General features: G+C 37.0%; 1 protein-coding gene across 3 annotated transcripts in view; it reads left to right on the plus strand.

Moving 5' to 3' along the window:
* Positions 1 to 2240: 2240 nt before the first annotated feature.
* The window catches only part of UBE3C (ubiquitin protein ligase E3C), a 79677-nt gene continuing 54945 nt past the window's right edge, over positions 2241 to 26972 (plus strand). For all 3 annotated transcript variants that reach the window (XM_086741872.1, XM_086741873.1, XM_086741874.1), the window contains exons 1-10: positions 2241 to 2408; positions 12264 to 12317; positions 15221 to 15295; positions 15996 to 16142; positions 16911 to 17026; positions 18966 to 19123; positions 20486 to 20639; positions 21424 to 21644; positions 21923 to 22077; positions 23717 to 23904. In XM_086741872.1, the coding sequence (XP_086597998.1) occupies positions 2343 to 2408; positions 12264 to 12317; positions 15221 to 15295; positions 15996 to 16142; positions 16911 to 17026; positions 18966 to 19123; positions 20486 to 20639; positions 21424 to 21644; positions 21923 to 22077; positions 23717 to 23904 (1334 nt within the window). In that variant the 5' untranslated portion in view covers positions 2241 to 2342. The remainder of the gene's footprint in view (positions 2409 to 12263; positions 12318 to 15220; positions 15296 to 15995; positions 16143 to 16910; positions 17027 to 18965; positions 19124 to 20485; positions 20640 to 21423; positions 21645 to 21922; positions 22078 to 23716; positions 23905 to 26972) is intronic.

Genomic DNA, 26972 nt, shown 5'->3' on the forward strand with positions numbered 1-26972 from the left:
TGTATATTTTGTCTTAAAAAATAAACATAACATTAAAACACAGTTTATTTTATGCTTCTATGAATTCACTGTATTTGAGACACAAACCATCAGTTCATTCTGTTACTTAAGTTTTCATTTAATAAAATTACACCTGGAGTGGCCTCTAGGGGCACATGCAAATTACTAAGACTTCTCAGACAAACATTAATCAGTTGGGTCCGTGTCATTTACCAACTACTTCTTCAGAAGGTAACAGCCAGGGTCAGCAGAGGATCTTGTGTCCTCACATTGGAGCTGGAACCAGTCAAATGTGTATTGATCCAAAACCTACTTCATAGAAACCCTGCTCTCTGCAGTTTCACATTTCTTCGGCTTCTTACATGAGGAGGGATCAAATCCCTCAGTTGGTTTTGCTACTGATAAAAATTTGGCACAAACTCACGACTCACTTCTGCGCTCTCAAAAATCAATGAATTAACTGCTAGAGTCACTTAGACTAGTCCTTTTCTGTATCAGACTTGCAAGGTTTATCAAGGCTTAAGTCCACTTGAAAAGAATGCTGTCATGCTTGGGAAAAGAGTTGCTCTCACTCGCATATAGAGCAGTGTGATATTACATCAGCAATGCAATGTGCTGAAACTATGAATGCACATTTGATGTGGTATTTCACAATGCCCTAAACCTCAACTGTATTTGTAAACAGTATTTATAGGAGACCAGGCTTGCTCATACTGAAACTATGTTATCTCAGGAAATGCAGGGCTAATGTTCACTCTTGCCAAGCACTTGTTCCCTTTTAAGAAGTCTGAAATTTTAAAATTTAGACTCTTCTGAATATCCAAATCCAAAGAAATCTCAAGAAATATTTCATTTGTCAGCCAGCTTGGTGATAGTCAAATGGCTCTGTGGTCTCCGTATGAACAGCTGCGAAAAGCATACATCGTCTCCTGACATGGATCCTTGCCATTTGTTTGTTGTGATACACCGATGTGAGAATTCACGAGTCAGGGCTCAATCAAATTTCCACTGAAGGAAATGAAAGCTGGATTTGGCCGCCTATATTTATTTAGCACCTCATAGCTGCAGACTGAATAACTGCTGATTGTGATTGCTGTCACCCGTATCACTTCTGTATCTGGAAGGATGCAAACACAGCACTGAAAAATGGAGAACAGGCTAAGAAAGATAAAATAAAGGAGCAGGCATAGTTTCATGATTCAGGTCTGCTGTTTTTGTATTGCAGCCCTTTTCTCTTTCCATTCTTCACTGAGGCCTCGATCCTGGGGAGACCAGGAACTTTCTCAAGTGGATTTTCACAGCCATGTAAGCAAGGGCCTGAACTTAGGAGTTCAGTGTCCAGTCTTCGAACTGGTCATGATAGGGTAATGTCTATCACACGCTTATCCTACAAAAAGGGCAGATTATATATATATAGTTTTATAGTGTATGTTATCACAGCGCAGCAACGCTGAGGTGGGCAGCCCTGCGCCAAGGCCTAGTGGGACCTTCAGCTCAGGCCCCGGCCTCAGCACTGCCCGGCCGGGCCACTGGTGGTACAAAGCCTCCGAGTCCGGCTCTAAGGGCTCCAGTACACCCAAGCGAAGCTCATATTCACAACGGGAAAGAAGTTTGAGATGAAACAACCGCAGCTGGGACAAACCGGCCACCGGCCAGGGCTGTGAGACAGCCGGCTCCAAGGGGCGCGGGGCCAGCCCGATGGTCAGCCCCGGGAAGCGCAGAGGCAGGCCCGGGCAGGGGTGAGAGCTCGGGGTACTCGGAGGCCGCCGGGCCGAGCGGCCTCACCAGCGAGGGAAACCCTGCGGCCGGCGCGGCCGGAGGCGCGGCTCCGCGGCGGCCGAGGGGCGGTGCGGCCCCGGCAGCTGCGGGCGGCGCGCGCGCCGCCGCGCCCGGCCGTCGTGAGCGCGCCGGGGAGGCTGCGGGCGGCGGCCATCTTCTTTCCAGAGCCGGCTGCTCCCCCAGTGCAAGTGAAGCAGCCCAGCCAGCCCCCTCCTCCGCTCCCTCCCTTCTCCTCCTCCCTCCCACTACACTCAGCCGTCGCCGCCGGTCAGAAAGGGGGGCGACCGCGGAAGCGAAGGCTGCGGGGCGGGGAAGGCGCGGGGGTTGAGGGGGAGGGGGGAAAGCCGGGCCGCCGTGAGGGGAGCAGCCCCGGCGGAGGCGGGTGTCGGGGGCTCGCCGGCGGCGGGCGGGCCGCGGGGTGCCAGCCCGGGGTGGGGAGGGGGGGTTGTGTCTTCCCGGGGCCGGCGGCGGCTCCTCCGCTCGTCCCTGCCGTCCGGCCGGCGCCCCCATCGCGGGGTCAGCTCGGGGGCCGGACCCGGCTCTAGATGGGATAAGCTGTAAAGATGTTTAGCTTTGAAGGGGATTTCAAAACAAGGCCCAAGGTGTCTCTCGGAGGAGCGAGTAGGAAGGTAAGAAATGCCGCCTGTCTCCGCGTGCGTGTCTGTGTCCATTTCACTCGCCCCCCGCCTGCCTTGCCTTCTAGTATTATCGTTATTTTTACCTTTGGGCCTTCAAAAATGGGAGCAGCTATGACTAAGGTTTAATAGAAGGAAGAAAAATCCACCCCTCCTGATCATGTGTTTATCTCTGATTTCCCTGGCTCTGTGATGTTTTGGTTTTTGTTCTTTTTTTTTTTTTTTTTTTTTTTTTTAAATCAGGCCACACACCCCCTGCCAAGCTTGTAGTGTAGTAAGAATTGTGGGAAGCGAGGAAATGTCTCCTTCGCTCACCTCCCCCCTCGCCCCCCGTCTCGCAGGCAATCCGGTTTGTTGTGGCTGCTAGCACCTCCTGAAGTCTCCAGGTCTCCCGGGGTGAAACAGGGGAGGACTCGGAGACCTCTTGCCGTCTCTCTCCAAGGGGAAAGCCTTGGGTGGGCCCTCCTCGGTGGAGGGGGGGGGCACGGCCTTACACAACTCGAGATGAATGCAAATTCCTGGGGCAGGCTTCACCCACGTGAGTGAGGGTTGTCGGGTCACAGGTTTAGCTTTTCTCCGTCAAGTTTACGTTCAGTCGATTTGTCGTGTGCCGAGTGAGCAGCAGTTAATTGTCGGCTGGAGCAGACTGTTGAATCGCCTTGTATTTATTGATGGAAAGGAAGCGGAACGGTTTATTTAGGTCTTGCTGATTGGGCAGGGTAGTCAAGTGTTTAGTCAAGCACAGAAGGGCATAGAACTACCCAAGAACAAGAGAAAGGACAGAGTGTTTTTAGAATCGTAAGAGTCACTTTAGTTCATTGCTCAGATAGTGATTCCCCATGTTGTCACTGGACATGATGTGTGGGAAACTAATTAGTGTTTTCGTTAGTATTTTTTATTCTTAGCAGGAGTGAAAATAAGTCTTAAGTTTTTGTTATTGTGCACTGTAAGCAAGATCGATTTGCTGAAACTTTTAAGGTTTGGCAGTACATTTAGTATGATATGTGATATTAAAATCACAGTGAAGTTTGCATTTTGGTGTCTTACATAATTTATTGCAGAGAATGTGTAACAGAACTGTATTTAATTTTTGCAGCTTTTCATCTGAATAATCTTCTGTTTATCTTAAGCTCCATACAATGACATTACATGAGTCAAAAATCCTGTAAATTCTCCCCAGCTGAAGCAGGAATTGGCAGAGCATTGCCCTGCTCTTCAACTCTGCAGTTTAGGTGCTTTGCAACTTTTGTTAGTAACTTGCTAATAGTGTTACTTGCAGAACTTGTTTCCTTCTACAGAAGTAAACAATTGTTGTATTACCTTCTTGTACATCTACCGATTTCTTCGTGAAAATTCAGCAGAATTCTATCTATTTTAATTATGTAGGACAAATTTATTGATGTTATACAGGTATAAATTTCCAAGGGCAAATATTAAAAGGTAAAGGAAGTGGAAACTGAAATTGATGCGTAACCTTCACTCTGTCTAATACAGAGGTTGTATTTCATGATCAGATTGATACTAACTGGTCCACAGATTTCATGATTTTACACTTGTACACTGAAGTGCTTGTGCTGCATCAGTGCAGATCAATTAGTCGCAGCTTTGGACATCATGGTTATATAGACATCGCAGAATGCCCTTGAAATAACTGCTTATTTTCAGAACCTATGTACAGTACTAATCAAATAATTTATTTAAACAGTACTAAGAATTACTTCTCAAAATGCAGTTTACCTGAACTTTTATGTAAACATACTACTACAGAGATTGGTGTGGCAAGTGTTTACCTGGGTTCCATGAGCTGCTTATAATGTCATGTCACAGACTCCTTGTGGTCATGTTTCTCATACCTATAGGCTTCAGTTTTACAGAAGGCTGAGTTGTATAATGTTTCCTTTCAGCTTTTTGTGCACATGGAAAAAAAAAAATATCCTTCTCAATGTGTATAATTTTAGAGAGATACAGTGTAGTTCCATCACTGCACCTCTGCGATGCTCTGTTACTTAGCTGGATGCTTAGTACTGCCTGTTTTGATTCCTTGGGTGGAATAAAGCACAATGCTGAAATATTTGTAGAATCTGTATGTGGGCTGTTTAATTCTAAGAATAACTTTACCCAGTTTGGGGAGGTTTCCCAAATGATGTTGTACCTTTAAAGCTACATTAGCAAAACGCTCCCAGTATGAAAGCAGAGACTCTGGTTTAAGGAGACAGTCAGTGCTAAAGGTGCTAGCAGAGTCTCCCTGATGTGGATACGACTACACCAAAGTAAACAGTCAGCAAAACTAACTATTAAAAGTGTGGTTTTGCTCTTACAACTGCAGCTGCAGGCAGTAAGCATGTTGGTCATGGGTCACAGGTGTTTGTTGATACCCTGCCTGATACTGCCATGCAGGTCTGTAGTGTTTCCTTAGGCCTCCTGAGGGGTCCTGTCAGTGTAGGCACAATGATAGAAATACAGTTGGGGACTTGTGGCATTGTGGAAGTTAGGAAGGTACTGAATCTAGTGTGCTTTCTCACCTCTAACTTTGAATTTTTGGCATTTTTGAGTGATAAAAGCAGAGGCCTTCAGGTTTGTTTTTGCACTGTTTGCGTCTTATGTTCATGAGTGTTATGATGGTCTGAGTTGCAGATGCTCTGGAGAGGCACTTCAGTCTGCTTTTTTGGCAAAAGTGGACATTTTGCCAAAATGTAGTCTTTAAGTATCACTTATTTTTGTTAAATAAATTGTTAAAAAAATTTGTTGAATAAATCACTTATATTTGTTAAAATCCTGGATCACAAAATTAGTGTTATTGAAATGACTATCCTTGTTGACCTATCCTTTCAGAATATTATTGTTAACATTTTAATATTACTTTGTACATGAGTGAAAAAAATAAGTGGTATTGTCAGTGTTTGGCCTTTTCCCTCCATATCTGCTTTCAAAAATCTGCTGATTCATTTGGACTGTGTATTTGTTTGAGGATATAGATACTGTTTTATTTACAATGTGATAAGTGAATAGTTGTGGGGTTTTTTAATTTATTTTTGGAGGTGCTTTTTGTCACCTTTAAAAAATTATTCCCTGATTTATGACATTCTTCAAAAGTTATTTTCAGGTCTAGTTTTAATTGTAACTGGCAAAGCATATTTTTTTACTTCTGAAGTAAAATAACCTCTGATATGGAATACTGTTATTGGAGTTCAATACAGGAACTTATTGAATTACTTGCGGACTTTTTGTACAGCATAGCAATTGTTGCCTAAAACGCTGTGGCTGCAGAATTTCTGTGGTGTGTCAGATAGGAAAAAAGAGGTGTATCTGAAGAGCTGGTTTGAGGTGCAGTTCAAGTTGAACTAGCTAGCCCAATCTAATATACAGTGGACTGAAACAGATGGTCCTTCACCTGGGTGGTGTCCACCTTGTCTTTTGTGTCCTGTATAGTGAACGTATTTCTTCAGGGTGAAGTGTCACCGTGCCTTCTGGTGGCAGCTGTCAAGTTTCACTGATTTTGTCATGCAGTTGGACTCTTAGTGGCATAGTGCAGAATCTGTTTAACCACGTTAGCTTGATTCAGTAAGGTCAGGCCCAGTACTCCTTTATTAGTTTTACCAGTGTTAAGAAAAATATAAGGTACCAGTCCTTTAGTACACCCATGTGAGGAGATCTCCGTACCTGTACTGAGGTGTACAAAGGGCTCTGTAGCTCCACATTATTCATATAGATTATAAAATGTATTAATGACATCTTGTAAGGCTTTAACAGGAAAAATGGTTAGAAGAATAATATTAGATCAAATTTACAGTATCACTTGAGTATCAACCATGCTTTTATAAGCCCCAAGACTATTTAAAATAGAGTATTTTTGGGTTATAATGCAATATAAGATGGTTTTAAAAAATCTTCCTTTTCAGGAAGTTGTAATACAGATGAGTTAGCTCTGTGGTGAAAGTGAAACTGAAACCAACTCTACTGAGTTTCTTTTTGGTTTTGTTTTTGTGGAAGACATAGAAAACTACTAATCATCAAATAGTGATGACTCCATCTGTATTTTTAAAAGTATCTTTAATTTCTTTTAATATGGACATTTTTAATAATCAAAGATCTTCAATTTACAACATTTGTTTATATTTTATTTCAGTGGTTACTGATATGCTTCCTTAAGTTAATTCCCCTAGCTCTCAGCTGAAGTGCAGAGGTAGAATTCAAGAAGCACCTTATCTGGTCTTTGTTGGTTGTATTCTACGCTTGAAGTAACTTCTCATGGAATAAAAATTAATGATTTAAGAACAGTAGGCTGTAAGATTGCCAGTGTATAGAGGGATCTGCACAGGTTGGGATCGCTTATGACAATAAGTGTCTGTAGGATTTAAGCAGTGATGACATAGATTTAAGAATATTTTTTTTTTCTTACTGTTTGATTGAGGGAAGTTGTTAATAGTTTCAGGAAAGAAGAATTACTGTTTTATTATATCTTACTTGAAGCTATACCAGGTCACAATGAAAATGAAATTATGCTAGGGATTTATAGTACAGGATTTCTAGATTACAATTACAAATTTACAATTTATTTTGAATGATGCAAAAGAATTGCACTACTTTGCTCCATAAGAGCTTTGTCCTATAAGGCACATGGTGTAGATCCTTATGCAGATCCTGTACCTCATTCTGAGTCAGAACTGTGTTTTGTCCAGAACACTGAAGTGTCAAAGCCTGTCTTGAAATACTCTTTGAATTTCAGATTTGTGGTGTGGAAATATGAGACCATCGTATTGTAAAATAATGACAGTCTGTCAGTAGGAAACTATATAATTAATGTATACTAGATTCCTGTGGATTTTTTTCTCTCTGACGTTTAAAATTCTCCTCATTTGAAAGGAAGCTACAAATGATGGAGTTGTTGTTAGCTGACAGCTGAGATTACCCTATTATTTTCAGTTATGTGCTATTTTCTCAAATTCAAAACAAAAATTTCTGCTTTTATATATATTTTTCCTGCTTGTTTCTGAGAGAATGAAAAGTCACTCAACCACAACGATGTGTACGATATACATCTTAAAAATCATAATAGAGACAAACATAAAGTAAATTTAAGAGCAGCTTGTTTGCATTTCATCTGGCCTCTAGAGCCTCCAGTCAAATCCTGCTTCCACTGTGCATGGCTTTGTAGCTACTGTGATAAAAGTGGTTCCAGATACTCCTACATCCTACAGTAACATTTGAGCTAAAATGCTGAAATGTTTTTCTAGCAAGCACTGTGACAGTGGCCCTGGCCAAATGCCTCTTCCTGGGCATATTTTAAGTACTTTAAAATACCTTCTTCTGGAAGATGGTCTTCTCTATGTATAAACTTAATCGTGATGTAGATAATCAGAGAGATGAAGAGTCACAGAATTTTTCAAGCTGCTGAACATGTTTTACTCAGGCTGGTTGAGCTGTGTCCAATGGAATTTAAATTGAACTGAACCTCAACAAGGCATTGTGAGTCTTTTAAAATGTTAATTTCTTTTAGTATTCAGAAAATTGGAGATTATCTTGGCTAAAATAATGTTGGGAACTAGAAACACTGTTGAGAACTAGTTTGGAGAGGGACTTCTCCCAGTGTCCATCTTTGTTCTCTACAAATAAATGCTACAAAATGTTCCTTTTATTTGTTGGACTTCTTAATACTTGTGTTGAAAGGAATGTTATTGTATAAATTGCTTAGGTGACTTTGTTTGCTTTGGGAGTTGTTACTGATTTTTATGTGGTTCAAGTTAAATTCAGCTGAAAAGTCATATTCCTTACTTTAAGGGAAGAAAAAAAGATGCAAGTTCTTGGGTTTTCTAGATAAAAACCATATAAGATTTTGTAATTGTCCCTAAAAGTTAAAAGATCAAGTGCTTATTTGTTTTTTTCTATGAAAATTTCTTAAAAGTCATGCCTTGTACTTTTCATGATCTGTTGTAATGTTAAATAGAACAGCATTCTCAGCTGAAGAAAGAAAATAAACCCCTGTAGTTTACAATAAATCTCAACTATTTATTAATAATTTTTGTGTGTCAGTGTATTTGTACGAAATAGTGTATTTCAGCAAAATGAGGACAAGAAAACAGTTTTAATTGATTTTTTTTTTTTTTCATTATGTATTTAATTGGAGTTTTTGAACCACTGACATTGACATTGTTACACTGTTGGATGAGACTCATCAACTGGTCTGTTACAGCAGTGGTGTGACTGAGCTTTGCTGTGATGGATAATATGCTACCTAGCAGTTTTATCCTGATGTATAAATTAACACTTAAAATATTGCTTAACATTTCTTTGATGATAGTCACAAGCTTTCCTTTTTGTATACTGTCCTCCATCTGCTTCCATGTTTTCACCTCTTTCCCTCGTCTGTCTTACTTTGAGTCACCATGCATAATGTCACATTGTGTTTTGCTGTCACATACTGTTTCTTTGCTTTCTTGATTCTCTGTGTCATGTCTCGCATATTTGGTGAAGAAGACTTCTCAAATCGGGCTTTTCAGGTCCTGCAGCTTGTGTACTAGAGCCTGAGGTTGGCTGTATTTACCAATATCTTCTGTTGGAGGAAGGAGCAGACAGGAAAGGCACTGGTAGTAATATACTCAATGTTGCATGAAACACACAGCCAGTCTTTTCCCTGTTCTGCACACTGGAGGTCAGGCTCCTGAAGAAAGAAGACTACATCATAGAAAGTGTTGGGAATTTGATTCAGTAAGTGGCTTTTGATTCCTTTTGAGTTAGGGTTGAAGGAATCAAGACAAGCTCATGCTTCATTCCACCTAAAATGTCTGACTGCCCACCTTGATAGGTAGACTTGGTACCTGATGAGAAAAGAAGATAGCATGACCATCACAGAAGTGAGGCAAGGAAGATGGGGAGTAGGAATGAGCTAGGTGTGATCTTTGGAAGTTACTATCGGATGATCTCGTAGTGTGAGTAGTTCTGGCTATACACAGGCAGGAAGAGCTGGTGGAACAGCGGTTGTAGCTGTCAGGAGTCACGTGGCCGTATAGATGGGAGTTGTCAAATGTACATCATTTGTCGTAATGCTGTTGTTATTCACAACCAGCCACAGAGCAGCAGCTACTGAGTTTAGCTCTTTTTCACTGTGCTGTTTATTAAGAGGCAAGGCAGGAAGGATTTCGGAGATGAGTGTGCAATTAGCTGTCTCGAAGAAATAATTTTGTTAGAATACCCTTTGTAGGTGACAATTATTTCATAGTTCTTTGCAACTCTTTCCCACAGCAGGTTTATTTTCTATTGCATACTTATTGTTACTTCTTGATTTCTGAAGAGACAACGTATCCAGTTGGGTTGAATAACTCTGAAGGAGAAACTTTTTTTTTCCCCCCTTGCATTTAATATTTAATTTAAATATATTCTTAGTCATACTTATGATTCCATTCCTGTATGTTTCTGATCTATGTGTGTCTTGTGAACAAGAACAATAGTATTATTTGACCCGTATTTTTTTTTAAAGGTGAGATGTACTTACATGAGTATTTCATTCTTTATTTTAAGACAGTTCCTCTGTTGTATACTTCAACAAGTTGGTGTTTTTCTTTACAAATACTCAAAGGAAGTATGTGACATTGACTGAAAACTTAAAAGTTTGGTTATTTTTTAGAAAGTTGATTGTTTTAAAGAGTGCTTGCTTCAAAGGCACCCAATTCCTGGTCAATGCAAAGCTGGTGATACACTAAATGAGGATACACTGCCCTCTTATATCTCCTCCCCTCTCCAAATACTTAAAATTATTTATTTCTGATAAGCCCTCTGGCAGCTTATTTTCCTTTATCTGCTAATCCCTTGCATTTACTGTGTGTGTATTTTTTGGTACCATTCTTTTCTCAACTCACATGTAGCAATTTGTCTTCCCTTTTCTTATGTTGTTCTGCTTTTTCTTTCAATCCACTCTGAAATGTAAGGACAAATTGGCAACATTGCTTCTATGCAGAAATGCTCTCTGCATGGAATGAAACTCTCCAAGCACATAGAAGAGATGTCACTCTGATCACTTCCAAATAGGAACATTTTACTAACTTCTTTAATGCATTGGGTATCAGCTGTTGAAAAAGACACCTATTTTAAAAAGTCCTGAAACTTTAAGCCATCTGTTGGTTATTTCTTAATTTAGTACATTATTTTGTCTCTGCTGTGTATGTGAGGAGAAAATCTCTTGCCTCACATTACCAAGCTGTAGACTTTTCTCTTGCTTCAGTGGAGATACATTGCCTTATGTATGGATTTTGTTATGATTTGTTTATCCTGTGTTTAACACATGGAAAAAACCCTGTCTTTGGAGGTCAGTAGCTGTAGTTAGTGGTGTCTTTGGCCATAAATACTGTCTTTAGAGGAAAAGATGGTTAGCCTTCTTGTGGTTTGTTTTTTTTCTTTTTGCTTGCTCCAGTAAATGATCTGAAATACAAAGTCAATTTTAATATCTTTTTTTTTTTTTTTGCATCTATGTTTTTCTTTTTTCATTCTTTCTTGGTTGTGTGCATTGAAGTATTTTGTGTCCTAAAGGAACTAGGAGAATCATGACCTTGCTTCCTCTGTATCATCAAAAAAGAAATGCAGAAGAGTTTTGCGCTCAGTTTTTGTATCTGTGTATAGACACTGAAAATATTCCAGCAGAGTTGTTTTAGATGTGGTTAAATATTTCATAAATGGAAGCTGCCAAAGAGATGTTTTATTTTTGTGTATTCAGATATAATACATTTTCAACTTGGAGTCATAGAATCTTTAAGGTTGGAAAAGACCTCCAAGATCATCAAGTCCAACTGTCACCCTAACACCACCATGCCTACTAAACCTGTCCTGAAAACACACTTGAGTGTGTCTTATTTCTTAACTTCTCTAAGAATAATAAGGGCATAGGGAGAAAAAAAAGCTAGTTATATGTGTTGTAGAAGAAAAAAAAAGTAGTTTACTTATATCTATGTTTTAGATTGGATTTAGGAAGGTGCTAGGGTACTTTCAACTCTTACTGTCTGCAATGGGAGCTGAATACTCTGCATCAAAAAGGAATTATTATGTATATTTCCTTGGAAACCATACAGAACTCTGCAATAAGATATTATTGCAAATAAAACTTTATATTTTGTAATCTATGTGTACTGATTTAAGATTGTGCTTTAAAAGATAATGCACAAGTTTCTATTGTAATGATATTGTTCTTTAGAGGCCTCATGAATACTTTAGTATTCTTTACTTTTTCTCTATTGGAGAGATTACTGTCCTGAAAGTTTCCATTTGTAGCCTTAATTTGGGTGAAGAGTTCAAAATTTTAAAAGAAAAAATCCCTGCCATTTATGTTATACAAGTCTACTTTGACATCTTTTACAGACAAGTTTTGAGGAAAAGCATAAGTAAATATAACAGCTTAATGCTTTTTTGCAAGTTGGAGAAAAGCGTGGGGGCTTTGGAACAGTATGTGATTACTTTGAACATGCCACAACTTGCTGTGTACGCACCTGGGCCAATGACTTGTTTTCTTTCAAGCAAAGAAAACACTCGATTAACATTTGGCACTACCTGGTAGGATTGGGACCCTGTTATGTTTCAGCTCCCCCATTTGTAAATGGATGATGCTTGTCTAGATTACTGAGATGCTGAGAACACAAACCTGGATAGGGATCGGTACAGTTTGCTACTGTTTGCCTGTCTTTTTCTGTCTACGTAGCTTCCTCTGTCACTGTGCTTTTGAGAGGGCTGCATTATATGTATTTCTAAAAGTGAAAAATGATTAATACTTGCTTTTCTCCAGTGTTTTATGTATTACATATTATGAACAATCCTCCAAATGAAGTGTTTGAATGAAAATGCAATTATATCTTTATTTGTGCTTTATAGGAAGAAAAGGCTTCTCTCCTGCATCGTACTCAGGAAGAAAGGAGAAAACGAGAGGTAAAGTGAACTGTAAGCTTTTGCATGCACACTGGATTTTTCTTTGATGTATTTAAAGTCCAAAATACTTTATTCAGCTGCAGTTGTACTTAGTTCAGGAATGTTTTATTTCACTTTGCAAGTTCTACATAGTCTTCCAGTATACTAGGATTGACAAACTGTTTGACTGCTTTTAAGATGATTTCCAGAAGTGACTTTTGTCTCAAAAGAAGGTAGTTAAGCATGTACTGGGTGCAAAGGGAATTTTTCCTTTTATTCTGGTGCTCATTTGATCTAGTTTTTTTTGAGAAAAGATAGGTATTTGGATAGTAAATTGCATTTTGTGCCTTGTCCGTAATCTATTACTACGGTTTGGTCTTGGCAAACTGTCTTCTGCCCCTGGTTCTGTGTGGCTTCTTAGGTAACCTTCAGGAATTCCCTTCCCCAATGCGTGACTCAGTTCTCTGGAGGTAAAATCAGAAAACTCATACTTAAATGCATCCTGAAATGCTTTGAAATCGTCTGATAATTGAGGACCAGTGATAAGCAGCTGTGAGGGTGATGCATAAGACTTTACAAAATCTTAACAGTGGTTTGAGATGGAAGCTTACTGCCATGGATGATTCCCTCCTCAAAGCAGGAACAGACATTTAAAGAGAAAATATGGGTTTTAAAACATTAATATAATGTTTTATTAATATAAATTAATATAATTAATTTAATTAATTAAATTAATATAATTATTAATATAATGTAATATAATTTATTAATATAATGTTTTATTAATATAATTGGAGGCAACATGAAAACAAAATTTAGTAATATGGAATTAAATTGAGTATCTTCATTTTGCCATTTTTTCCCCTCTCTGATATAAGTAGAAAAAATTTTGGTCTTAAAAAATGATTTTAAAAGTATAACTATGTAGTTTCCATGCTAATCAAGAAAACAAAGCTGTTTGACCCTTAAAGATATGTTTGACCCGTGCCAGATTTAATACAGGTCCTGCAGTGGCTCCTTTGTTTCTCAGGAAGGTTACTGCTTTTATTCTTTCCAACCTGGTTGTATAATTATGAACTAAGTTTAAGTATGAGTTTCTAGGGTTGCACCAGTTAGTTCAGAATGCTGTGTTATGAATCAAATTTATGATCAATGAGTTCTTACCAACGTATGTAAAAGACTTTTTTGCACTTCATAAACTTTGTGCCACATACCAAAATAACCCATTCAGTTGCTTAATTCTGTCTGCTGCAAAGCTGATTGAGAGTCATATACTCCTATCTGTATACGTACGCACAGCAATTTTCTGTGGCAGATATCAGAGTCTCACAAAATTAATGACTCCTCTGAGAATAAAATCAGTTATGGCCTTAAAAAAAAATGCCTGTAGCAGAATCTTAGCGGTGACCTCAGACTTGAAACCTTTGCAATTATGGGTTGCTAATTGACAGTTACGTATTCTAGGATAAAACCTGTATCTAGAGAAAAGGAGAATGTACCTAGTTTATAGTCAAGCATCACATTATGATTATGTAGAGACAGTGCCTCTCTGTAATTGAAACTCTCTCCTGCTTGCCCCCATACTTTACACTTTTACTGTTAGGTAATAAGAGATGAAAATATCCTTTGGCCTATCAAAATTTTTATTTTAGTCCACACTCTAGAGTATTTCAAATATATGCTTATTCAGAGAAATTGCTTTAGGAACTGAGGCTTTGAAGGAAAAAAGAAAATAGGCAATGGATAGCAAATTTACCTGGTGTTTGGTCGGTTTAGGTTAAGTTCTTAAGTTGAATGTGCTTTATGACACAGTAAATTAGAAATCAGTTTTTGCGAGTTAGAAGTTTGTGAACTGTCCCAAATGTATTTCAATGAAATTTGTAAAAACATTTTAGTGTTTTGTTTTGATTGGTGGCCGTCAGAATTGTTGAGCTCTTTGTAGTTTAAGGATTGATTAGATTAAAACTTCTCTTCTCAAAGCAAGTTTCTCTGATTTTTACTCTCGGTCTTCTGGCTTTCCCTTCCTCAATGACTGCTTTGTAGCTCTAGGTTCATGAGTAATTATTTTATTTGCTTCCCTTTTTCATCTCCTAAGAAACTATCTGGACACTATTAGAAATCTAATTACAGTAGCCACTTCCCTTGGATATTTAGTGTGACGGGATATGCTGGGGGTGTTGTCAGTGCTCTTTTCCGTAGTACCTGAAGCAAGCTGGCTTTCAGTTCCTCAGAAAGTGAGACATTGTAAAGGGATGGTTTTACCTACTTTGTCTAGCTACTGAGGAAGACATCATAAAATGACTCGCCTCATGTGTCTGGTTTGAAGGAGAGAGCAAGAGTTTTCTTAATTTCCATATTGTACTTCTGGGCTTAAAGTATTAAGCCTTTTGACAGCAATATTGTCTCTGAATAATTGTTTGGGGTTTTTTGGGGAGACGCACACACACACACACACTGTGTGTTTATTTTTTTTTTCCCCCACAATCTAAACTGCACCAGCCTCATAATATTGGTGTGTTATTTGAATGGAAACAAATAAGCAGGTCTTCAGTGTTAGCTGATCTATGCAGAAAGAGAAATGTTTTATTGAATTTGATGAATTCTTCAACATTTTAGTATTAAGACTTTGTCTAATAAAATACATATGTGTTTATTTTAATTTCTGTAATATTAAATATTATTGAGTACTAAAAATTATTTTGCAGTATCTTAATGGTAAATTTACAGTCAGAAACATAGAAAGCTTTCTCCCTGATTTATTTGCATCCATTGGATGCAAATCTTCAAACACTTTATTTTGTTAGTGATGAGTGCTTGATTTTCTTTTAAAAAATTCCTTTTGAATACAAATACATTAGATAAAAGTGTAGAAATTAGGGTCGGTTCCACAATGTTGGTACTGATTTTCTTGCTTTGTTTTACAGGAAGAAAGGCGGAGGCTGAAAAATGCAATAATAATCCAGTCGTTTGTAAGAGGGTACAGAGACAGAAAGCATCAAGTAAGTACTTATTTGTTTGTTTAAAAAGATGTAAAACAATTTTGCTGAAAATGAGACTTTCTAGTAATAAATAATTAAATTCAAAAATCTTCACCTTTTTGAGTATTGTGTGTGCCCACAAAGTGGAAGTTCTTTTTCCCTCTTGAATTTTCATTTGAACCTCAATATTTTAGTAGATGGATATTTATTCTGCAAAACATGTATCTGACAGTGGACTTCAGTGGGTTTACGCAATGTTTTTTTTAGCTGATAAAGCATATGAAAACAGTTAGGTATCAGAAGCTTTCACATGCCATTGGAGCTTTTTTTTTTCCCAGTATGACTAAGGTGGTAGTTTGAGTCAAAAAAATGTTCTTTCTAAGCTGCTGTTGGGTAGATTATTCTCAGAAAGAGTTGTATCTGTTTTAATTCACTAATATTTATTGAGTAAATTAGATGAAAGTGTTTGATGTGATATTCCTTACTTGAAAAGCAACAAACTTGTTGCAGTATGTACATTTTGAATAACAAAACACAAATATGGCTTTAACTATCATAATGCATGTATGTTTTGATCTCTTAACACATGTGTTATACTGATTTTACTACTTTGCTACCACTTTGGATGGGAAACTGAAATGAAGTTTTAAAAATTTTGCATTTGTTTTAACTTATAGTCGTTATTGATATATTGGTGCATGTCTTATTTTTAATTTTTAAGTACTCAATCCAAAGAAGTGAATTTGATCGCTGTGCTAATTTGGCGCAATCTGGAGGAACCTTTTCCACTGCTAATGGAGCTAATTTGACCCTTTTAGTTCGTCAGTTACTCTTTTTCTATAGACAGAATGAGGATTCTAAACGTTTGGTGAGTACTGTTATGTATTTTGATCTGTAGTACTTTTGTCATGTACTTTTAAAGTACTCTTTCACATAGAAGATTTTTGAAGGGATGCAAAAAAGGCTTTGACCATTTCAGTAAATTAATCTAGGAATTTTGGCTTTTGCTGGCCTGCACTGTCCTGTACTCTGTTGGCTTTTGACAGAATAACTTAAAATTTGATTTTATATGTTTGCATGCACACACACAAAAAAATCTGTGAAATGAGGCTTTGGAAAATCCTGTGTGTATTATTCACAGTAATTTATTAAAAATAATAAACTTCTATTAGAATTTAATTTTTAAACAATATTTTCCACTTAGCCTTCTAGTCACTCCTGAGGTGTTTGTGTTTTGTTTTTGTTTTTTTTTTTTTTTTTTTTTCCTCTCACTGGTCAATAATGCTGGCCTATCAATTGCAAAGTCACTGCAAACTTCCCAAATGTACGAGTAACTATGATTCATAACAGGTATTAATAATGGACATTAAAGAATTGTGGCTATTAAAAAAAATAATGGATTAATTTTTTGCAAGACTAAAGTTATTTGTAAGTGTAGTTCAGTCAACTTTGAAAGTTTAGTTCTATCAGTGATGTAGTTTGTTGTGTAACAATTTGCTTTTCTCCAGCTGAACATGATTATCTTACTTTATTTTGTAAGTCCTCCGAAGGTATCAAAACCAGAATTGAAATATTACTGTGTTGCAATAAATAACTTGTTGTTATAAACAGTAAACTTGTGCATATCTTTTCCCAGGTGTGGATGTGTCAGAATTTAATTAAACAGAGTTCTCAGTTTGTTAAGCAATTGGATGGTCCAGACAGACTTACTTGCTTATTCCAAATAAAAAGACTGTTGGGGCTATGTTGCAGGTACATTCTTTTTTCTATCTGCTACTGTCTAAAAAGTGTTCAGAAATTACATTGGGCCCTTGTTTGTTTCTTTTTGCAGCAGGTGAAGTATTAAATGTAAACTTATCTTATGGAGACGACTATTTACGTTAAATATATATGTAGGCTGTGGTGTAGGATACTTGTTCCTATGTAATAACAATGAAATGTTCTTAAGCTCCATTGACTTTCAAATTCAACATGTGCTTAAGGGATGCCTTACCTAGGGATAGGCTTGAGTGTGTTCTTAACTGTTTGCATATAGGAATATCTTTAGCAATATTTGTGTAAACCAGAAGATTTTCTCAGGAACTGATAGTGATTAAAAGGAGTTATCCAAGTTAGATTAATGTTCCAAGGATATGCTTTAAACCTAGAGTTATTTAAGGTGCCTTTCCTCCACACTTTATTTTGATTTTAAAGCATGTTAAGCAGTTACATTACTGGCTTCAGAGGTAGATTTATTATTTGTAGTGGGAGTACCCTGGAAGGATCACAGGAAGGTAGATCTGTCAAGGTGATCTGAATAGCTGGCAGCTAAAAGCTAGTTTTAGAAAACAATATGTTTGCTCTTGTAAATAATAGGAACTAGTTATACTGTCCAGAGCTTTAAAATATTTTTTTTTCCTATTAGTGTTGAGACTTTAGAAAATTTTTAAATTCAAGTCACTGAACCTTATGTTCTTATGATTGTATATACTGCGTGTATAATAAACAGTGACGCCAGATACTGAAGATGACTTGAGTGGTGGTCTTCAAAGTCCACATACAGTGGAACACAGCTGTGGTGTCACTGGATTGAATTGTACATTTTCACTACAGTTGAAATTGGGGTTTTGTAAATGCAGCTCTGCAGTAGTCCCACTCTCCCTTCCTGGCTGGGTGATGTGGGGAAAAAAAAAAGGAGTGGAAGAGCTGTCCCTGCCTATATATATGGAGGGAATGGAGGAAGAAGCTCTTCTTAACTTCATCTTGCCAATGTGATGATGGGTGTACTTACTTTCTAAGCTCCTTTAATTTTCTGCCAAAGCCTGGAAAGTGAGCAGTGGGACAGGTAGCTGAAAAAGTGTTTCCTTGGGATAAGTTCAGATTTGTGAGAAGCTGTAGCTTTTGATGCTATGGAAAAAAAGGTGACTATGTAGTATCATAGCAAAAAATGGTAGTTTGATCGCAGCACATCTGCAAAAAAAGTTTTGTTGTCAGAGTATCTTTTTTTTTTTTTTTTTTTTTTTTTTCCCTCCTATTTAGTGAAGTGTCTTAGCTATGGTGTCAATTTTTGCTGATACATCCCATCTTTCTGAATGGCTGGGAAAGAAAGCACATTGGTATGGCAACTGTGCCTGTATACTTTTTACACTAAGAAATCCTTTTAATTCTAAACAGGCTCTTAGTCGTCACCATTTCTGTGGTTACTGGTAGTTGTTTAATAAGCAATTTGCTGAAAGGACAGGCTGGTTGTATTTTTACTGTTTCGATCTGTAATCAAGGACATATTGTTCTAGTTATAGATATGACGTTCCTCCATGCTTGTTGCCAGCCCATATTGCTCTGGGGCTTTCATAACTTCATTTTTAATACGAGTAGTAATACATATTAGAGAAGCATGTATTATTCTTTGCTTCTCTTCCAGTTCATGCAGTAGACCTCCAAACTTTCAAGTTACTGAAAGCAAGAATTAGGTAGAATTTAAAGAGAGAGTGCCATATTCATAGAAACCTTAAAATGAGTAATTCTTACAAACGTGCCAACAAAAAGATGTAGCTAAACTGCTGAGAACACCTGGGAACCGAGTTGAAATAAGTTATTTTAAGGAGACTGTGAAAAATTTTTTGTAGTTTTATCTTTAAATCATTGTGCATATGCTTTTGGTTAAGTAAGAAAAATATCTTGTTAAATAATTTTGATTTAATTTCATTTATAGGCTGCTGCAAAATTACCATGATGACAGTCTGAATGTTGCACTTCCTATGAGAATGCTTGAGGTATTTTCGTCTGAGAATACATATTTGCCTGTTTTACAAGATGTCAACTATGTGACATCATTAATTGAACAAATTTTGCACTACGTGATTCAAAAAGGTGAGTAGCTAGGAACTAAAAGTTTTGGGAAATACTAAAAATCAAACAGAATGTGTAATAGCTGATGACCATACTGTTTAATCACATTTTGCCTTTACCGCAGGCACAATGAATTAAGTGCTGCACACACTAACCTATACATTAGATGGATATTTTGCTTCTAAGAAGAACACTACTTGAGAAATTCTTGTTTTATTTCTTTGGGCTTCTGTTTATAAATTGAATATTCTATCAAGTTACCTATACAGACATTTACCACAGATTTTATTATTAGAATCTTATGATTCTATGATTTTGAGAGTAAGTGCATATTACGTAACAAAAGTTTTATTCTAGTAGCTGTTTACACGCACACACAGGCACATACATGGTGACAGATCTAAGCTGTAGTTGTGTAAAAGTTGTTGTTTTGCAGTACTGTTCTCTATAACTGCTCATGTTCATTATTATCGTAAATTTGCTTTACCTTTTTGTCCTGCTAACACTAGAGACACCTTAGCAAAGAGATGACTTAGCTTTTATTTCCCTTGTACCATCATTAGCAAAACTGTTTGCTAAACTCCAGTCAGTTACACCTGTGCAAACATACTGAAAGTTAATGAATTGTGTAGTTATCACCAAAATTATGTTTTGTTGGGAAAAAACTTTTTTTACTCTGGGAATGTGCAAAAAAATTAATTTGACTTTCTGATATTGTAGCTTGAGTTTGCAAGATTAGTGGCTGGGGAGAAAAGACAAAAATATTATGAAATAAACATCTTGGATCCAGCTTCATTGGTATAAAAATAAAAAGGGCACCTTCCAATTGTTAGTTAATTGTTGGCATAATTCCCTATTTGTAAGTTTTAAAGTGCATTCAGTGGACTGGGCTGTTTTATCCCATTGCTAAGGATTTGGTTTTTACTACATGTTGAAGTCACTGTGAGAAAAAAAAGAGGCTTATTGTAGAACACTTATTTTACTTGCCTAGGCATCACTGAACCTACGGAAGTATTTGTTTGTCTCGTTGCTTACTATATAATAAATGTAACTTCCAAAATACTTTAATATTCTTTTAGTATAATATTCAGTCCTGACAACTGATATATGAAAGCTTATCAACATGTTAGATCATGAATTTTAGTAAAAAAAATTAATCTTTCTGAACATTGATTTTATAGAGTGATGTTTCCAAAGAAGTTGCTGGTGTATCCTGTTAGATGTGTGAATGTGACTTGGACTACTGTAAAATGCCTTCCTAAGTAAACCTTCACACAATGAATTGTAAAGTGTTTTTCAAGTTAAAGCATTAAGTATGTAAGTTGTTTCATAAGGAAAAGAAAAGTAATACTATATTTTAACAGTGATGTTCCTTATTTGCAGGCTACTACAAATCGCTTTATTTGTTAATTAACAATAAGCTTCCCTCGAGTATTGAGTATTCTGATGTTTCTCGAGTCCCTATTGCAAAAATACTTCTGGAGAATGTTCTGAAGCCATTGCACTTTACATATAGCTCCTGTCCAGAAGGTGCAAGGTAAATAAAAATAATATTAGATATTTGTATACTTACTTGTTATTGTCAGAGCTGTGCAGCTTGTTGTTGAGTGTCTGTTCTTTCAGTGCAATTTGATTTATTTGCAATAGTAATGATTTTTTGGTAATGCTGTATATCGATGAAACAATGTAGTTTCAGCTGTGCTTAAGAAAAAGGCAATAAAATGCTGAAGACTACAATAAACACACAGAGAATAGTAGGTATCATAATATGTAGGAACATAGGTGTGGAAAAACTTAGATGAGAGCAGAGATGCAGCTAAGGGCAGATCAAAAGAATTTTAGAGTTAAAAAGAACTTTGTGACAGAGGAGCCGAGATTTATGGAGAGGGATAACTAAGTCATAGCTTACAAGAAGAAAGAGTCAGCTATGTAGAAAGATGGAACAAAAATCAGACTCTGATTGTGTCACATGTGATAGGGTTTTATGTTAAAGTAGTATTTTGGAGGAAGAGGCTAATTGTGCTTTTCTAATTCTTTTTTTAATTCAAGATTCTAAACAATGAATTTAACTTCAGAATAGTTTTCTGTGAGGTCATGAAAAGTTTAAAGGATGAAATTACAACAGGAAAAGGATGTAGTATAAGAAGCTCATTTTTGTGAAATCTGAGAAATTTGGTTTATTAGCACAGGATTAATAGAGCACATCTTTACAGTTGTCTTGATGGACGTGTTCAAACTTGCAAATTGATCTACTAGTCAAAATTATAATTGTAGGAAATATTACCTGTATTTTCTATGAAGATAATTTTTCTTGATTTCAGGCAGCAGATTTTTGCGGCCTTCACAGAGGAGTTTCTGGCAGCACCTTTTACAGATCAGATATTCCATTTCATCATTCCAGCGCTTGCTGATGTGCAGACCATTTTCCCCTATGAACTCTTTCTGAATGCACTATTACTATCAGAAAGTGGATGTTCAAGAAGAAGTGATCAAGCTCCATGGCTTTTTTACTTTGTGTTAACAGTTGGAGAAACGTATTTGGGTGAGAAAGCTGAATGGCCAATTCGTTGTTTGTTAGCATTTGAGTTAATATGTTATGTTTTTCCACAACATGATTCATTGCCAAGCAAAAAGGACAGTTCATGGATACAAGTATTGGAGAGATCTGTTTTATTAGCTATTCTTACCCTTTTCAGTAAAAAATACACTTAATTTGGGAAGATCTGTCATAAAGTGTTTTGGTCAAGTATTTCTGGTAAAACATTTTATACTACAGTGTGATCTGGCTAATGATCTTTTGTTTCAATCTGTGTGCTACAGGATCCCTTTCAGAGGAGGGACTTCTTGTGTATTTGAGGGTACTGCAAACTTTTCTCTCTCAGCTGCCTGTGTCTGCTGCTGGTGCAAATTGTCAAGATGCAAACAGTGATTCTGAAGATGAGGATGAAGAGATCAGTAAAATGACAACTACACCAGTAAGCAGTACAGAACTTTTTGAATGAATTTGTATTATAGCAGTTCTATGCCAAGAGAAAGCATTCCTCTTTGTACGCTTTTGGTACTACCCAAACTTGTGTATTAGCCACCTCGAAGTTTGTTGTTGTTTGTTAACACATAGATTATGAATGTGAAAATACTGTTTGTAAAGAAACTTACAGTAAACATCCATTTCTGGATCTCATGTTCAATGCTGACTGATGTCAGTGGGGAAGAGATGATGTTGTGGTTTAGCCCTGGTCACCACACAGTTTCTTGCTCTCCCTCCTCTTCCCCAGTGGGTTAGAGGAGAGAACTGGGAAGAAAGGAAAACTCATAGGTTGAGATGAAGACAGTACTGTGTCCAGTACCCCAACATAAGAAGGACATGTACAAGTTGGAGAAGGTCCAGAGGAGGGCCACGAAGATGATAAAAGGGCTGGAGCACCTTTCCTACGAGGACAGGCTGAGAGAGTTGGGGCTGTTCAGCCTGGAGAAGAGGAGGCTCTGGGGACACCTTATAGTGGTCTTCCAGTACCTCAAGGGGGCCTACAAGACAGATGGGGAGAGGCTGTTCAGTAGGGCCTGTTGTGATAGGATGAGGGGTAATGGTTTTAAAATAGAGGGGGGTAGATTGGATATTAGGAAAAAATTTTTTACAATGAGGGTTGTAGAACACTGGAACAGGTTGCCCAGAGAGGTGGTGGATGCCCCATCCCTGGAAACGTTCAAGGCCAGGTTGGATGAGGCTCTGAGCAACCTGATCTAGTTGGGGATGTCCCTGCTTCCTGCAGGGGGGTTGGACTAGATGACCTTTGAAGGTCCCTTCCAACTCTAACCATTCTATGATTCTATAAAATTATAGTAATAACAAAATATAAGGATACTAAAATATACAAAATGAACAATGCATGATTTCTCACCAGCCGATGTCCCTATGACAAATACAGCCTGTCCTGAGCAGTGATCACCAAAATGAAACCAAGCAGCAAGTGAAGGAGCAAGAGGAAGAGAAAGAGATGCTCCCCTGCCCTGCCCCATCCAACCCCCACTTCTATACTGAGCATGACGTTTATGGCATGGAATACTCTCTTTGGCCACTTTGAGTCAACTGTTCTGGCTGTATCCCTCCGAGCTTCCTGCATCTGCACATTAGCGAGACCTGGAATGCTAGACAATATCCTTGGTCTCATTAACAACAACTCAGAAGATCAGTGTGTTTATCAACATTCTTCACATCCGAAATCCAAAACACATCGAACTACTGAGAGGAAAATTAACTCCATCCCTGTCAAAACCAGGACAGATGACTATTTGCGTATTTTATGCCAGTAAATTATCTTGGTTTATTGTATTGAAGTGTTGCAGAACATGCTTACATTAAACGGAATCTTTCCCAATGTTCTCAGTGAAAAGATCAATACCACAACCCAACAGTTACCTACCTAGGGATTTAAGTTGGCTCTTGGATCTGACACTTTTAAGAATGCTACTGGGATATACAAATGTGCTTATGTTTTAATTATTATACAAGAAAACGTTATATTCCAGTAAAATTCTGAAGTATTTTTTTTTTTTAAATGGGATACTTGATCACTGAAAAGACTCAAAGCAAATTTTTCTTTGATATGTTTGTAGGGTGATGGGAGAATATCAGTTCAATACATAACAGAGGAATGTCTAAAGAAGCTGGATACAAAGCAGCAGACAAACACTTTGCTGAATATGGTTTGGAGAGATTCAGCTAGTGAAGAGGTCTTTACCCTGATGGCATCAATCTGCCACACGCTAATGGTACAACACCGAATGATGGTGCCAAAAGTCAGGCAAGTATAAATAATAGTGATGTTGAACTGTAGTACATCTAAAATTGACTTTATTAGGTAGACTTGTTTTAAATACCTGGTGTGTTTTTTTTCCCCATGGTTTTTTTTTTATGATTAGATGAAATAAAGAAATAAATAAATTTCATCATTTAAATAATAATTCCAGGCAAAATGAAGAGTGGATTCATCCTGTTTCTTGTTTTTGTTCATTGTGCTCCCTCCAGAGTAATCACGGAATCCAAAAGTGTAAGCTCTTGGTTTGTTTAGTGAGTTCCAAATAAGTTTGTATGCTATCACCACATTGAAGACTATGGAACAGGTAGTGTTTGTGACCAAAAAATCACACACAAATTCAAAGATTCTTGAAAGGAGTTTGTCCGTCTACATGCTGAGAAGCAGTGTTAAGCGTCATTCTAGCAGAAGTTTGTCTAGCTTGTTTTTAAAACTTTCAGTGATGCGGATTCCACAGTCTTTCTAGCTAGCTGAGCACTGAAACCAACTTGTTCTCTACCCTCTTCAATATATAGCCAAAATCTCTCTTGCTGCAAGTTAATAGGATTCTTAACTCTTGAAAATCACTGTTGTTCAGGAGAGGTTTGGCACATGAGATCAAGGTAAGAGACTTGTTCATTTGTACAGCATTCTTTTACAAAGACTGCAAACCTCAAATGTCAGTACAACAGAAGAGGATTTTTGACCTTTTTATTATCAGACTAAGACCCATAAGTATTAACACTGTTCTGGTGCAGGTAGTTTTGAATAAGAACGTAGTTGCTGGTAGTAAAGTAAGTATTTAGGGAATGCTGTAAACATAATCAATTCAAACTGCATTGTAAACAGTGATACAGAAAACTAATTAGGTGCTATCTTAGCCCAGTGGTGTTTATAGCTGTTAGAGGAAGTAAGATGTCAGTGAAACTGTGATTGCTCGATTAGGGTAATTAGTTCTTTGTAGACTAATTGCATTAGAGCAGGATGTGAGACCTGAAGATCATAGCAGCGGTTGAATTAGTATGCCCGCTTTATTGTTGGAAGCAGTACATTGCCTTGGATAGTAATTACTGAGTTTCAATGCATCACTGCTTTGACTTGAGCTTTGCTGGTGGAAAAACCGTGTGGAAAAGTGTTTAACAAGTAAAGAACCCATGTAGAACTTTAATTGTATGAGTATGGTATCTGTTTCCTTTGCGAAGCTGTATTGGGTCTTTGCAGTTATTTGTGATGACAAGGTAGTTAAACATTGGATAAATTCAGGAGTTAGGAAAGCTCTACTCAGCATCTTATAATGGAAAGCAATTTACAAATTCTAACTTTTGAATAGCTCCAAAATAGTTGAATTTACCAATTTTAGAGATAAGTAGTAGAAATACTAAGATTTGTGTCAGTAATAACAATGGGATTGCTTTCATGGTCAAAATGAAGTTAATTGACACAAGTATTTGGTAAATGAAAGTAGACGTTTAATTACTAGCTCTTACTTCAAAGTCAGTCGTAAGAGTTGGGCTTGCCAGGCATCATCATGTCAGGAGATGTCAATCTTTTGTCCTATTCTGAGTGTGTTTTAGACCTGGCCTAAGTTACCAAGCAACTACTCTAAACATTCTTTTGGGGTGTTTTTGAAAGGAGATTTGATGTTGTTTTAAAGTTAGTAAACATCGTGCCATTTCAAAAGACAATGAAAATATTTTTATTATTAATTTCCACTTTTAAAAAAAAATTGCCTGATGATTTTTTTAATTCCAAAAATGATTTTTTTTTTTTTTTGTAATTTAATGGTAGTTTTTTGAAAGATACTTTACTTGTTTTGAAACTAACTTTTAAATTACTTAATATTCACAGTAAAGTGTATCTATTTAATGAAATAATGTAGAAATAGTTAGGCAGGAATAATTTATTTAAATTTTTTTAATGTGTTCTAGTAGCTAAAAAATGCTCTTTTATTTTCTGTTTGGAAACATCCTGGTTTGAATGGTTTAAAAGATAGAAAAGGTTGTTACAAGAACTTCACTTATTTAACAGCTTTTACAATTGTAATAGAAAATAATGATAACTAAAAACATAAAGCCTACAAATCTGCAAAGTGGGATGCTAAGTAAAGAGAGTAATAACTGAAATAACTTTTCAATAACTAAAGAAAATGAGGCCAATGTTAACACAGGCTTTGTATTGTTTTAATAGTTTTGTGGTTTTTTCCTGTCTTGAAAAAAGATAAGAATCTCATAGTATAGATTTTAGTCACTCTATTAAAGCTGAATGCTTTTTCTTCTTGTGGCTTCTCAGTACATCTTTGGCTTGACTGATGATGATGTTATATGGTGTTAGGAACATCGATGTCGCTGCATTAGCTCAGTAGTTTCTTTGGTTTTGCAACAGAGACCAAGAGAGAACAGAACAAGATGCCTGCAAGTACTATATAGTTTTGAACAGAAGGAGCAAGCCTCTACAATTCCTTTCTGATTCTCTGTATAGTGGTGAGATTCAGAGGTGGATTACTGGAAAAGCACATTGCTTTGGATTAGTCTTTGGGAATTTATCAATAAATGAGTTCTGGAAATATACAAGCAAGCCCAATTAAAGAAAAAGGCCAGAAGACTGGAAAAACGTAGCTGTAGCTAGTGTTCAGTAAGTCAGAGGAGAGGTGTAGAATAACATCCTGATTGTAGTGAAGTCTTTTGGAATTGTACTTGTTTTCAGAGGGGCAGGGGTTTCATCTTGTCACTGTAAAATTGATATGCTATTGAATACAGTTACTAAAACAAAAAAGAGAAAACATGAGTCTTGGAGAGTAGCTCTCAATATACAGAGATTTGCAAGATTTCTGTTCATCAAAACTATACTTTAAATAACTACTAAATTTATTTCTGTAAAATATTTAGGGGCGTAATTTAATACCATAACTTCAGGTCATCACTATGACTTAATATTAAATAGCGATGGAAACTGTGCTTGTATTGGGAATTCAGTCGCTGTCAGCTGTCTGACTGCCCCAGAGTAATTGCTAATCTTGATTTAACAGTTTCATAGTCACTGTACATTACTATTACTTAATTAACATAACATTGCTAATC

This window comes from Chlamydotis macqueenii, chromosome 2 (assembly GCF_036417535.1).
Source record: "Chlamydotis macqueenii isolate bChlMac1 chromosome 2, bChlMac1.mat, whole genome shotgun sequence".
NCBI lineage: Eukaryota > Metazoa > Chordata > Aves > Otidiformes > Otididae > Chlamydotis > Chlamydotis macqueenii.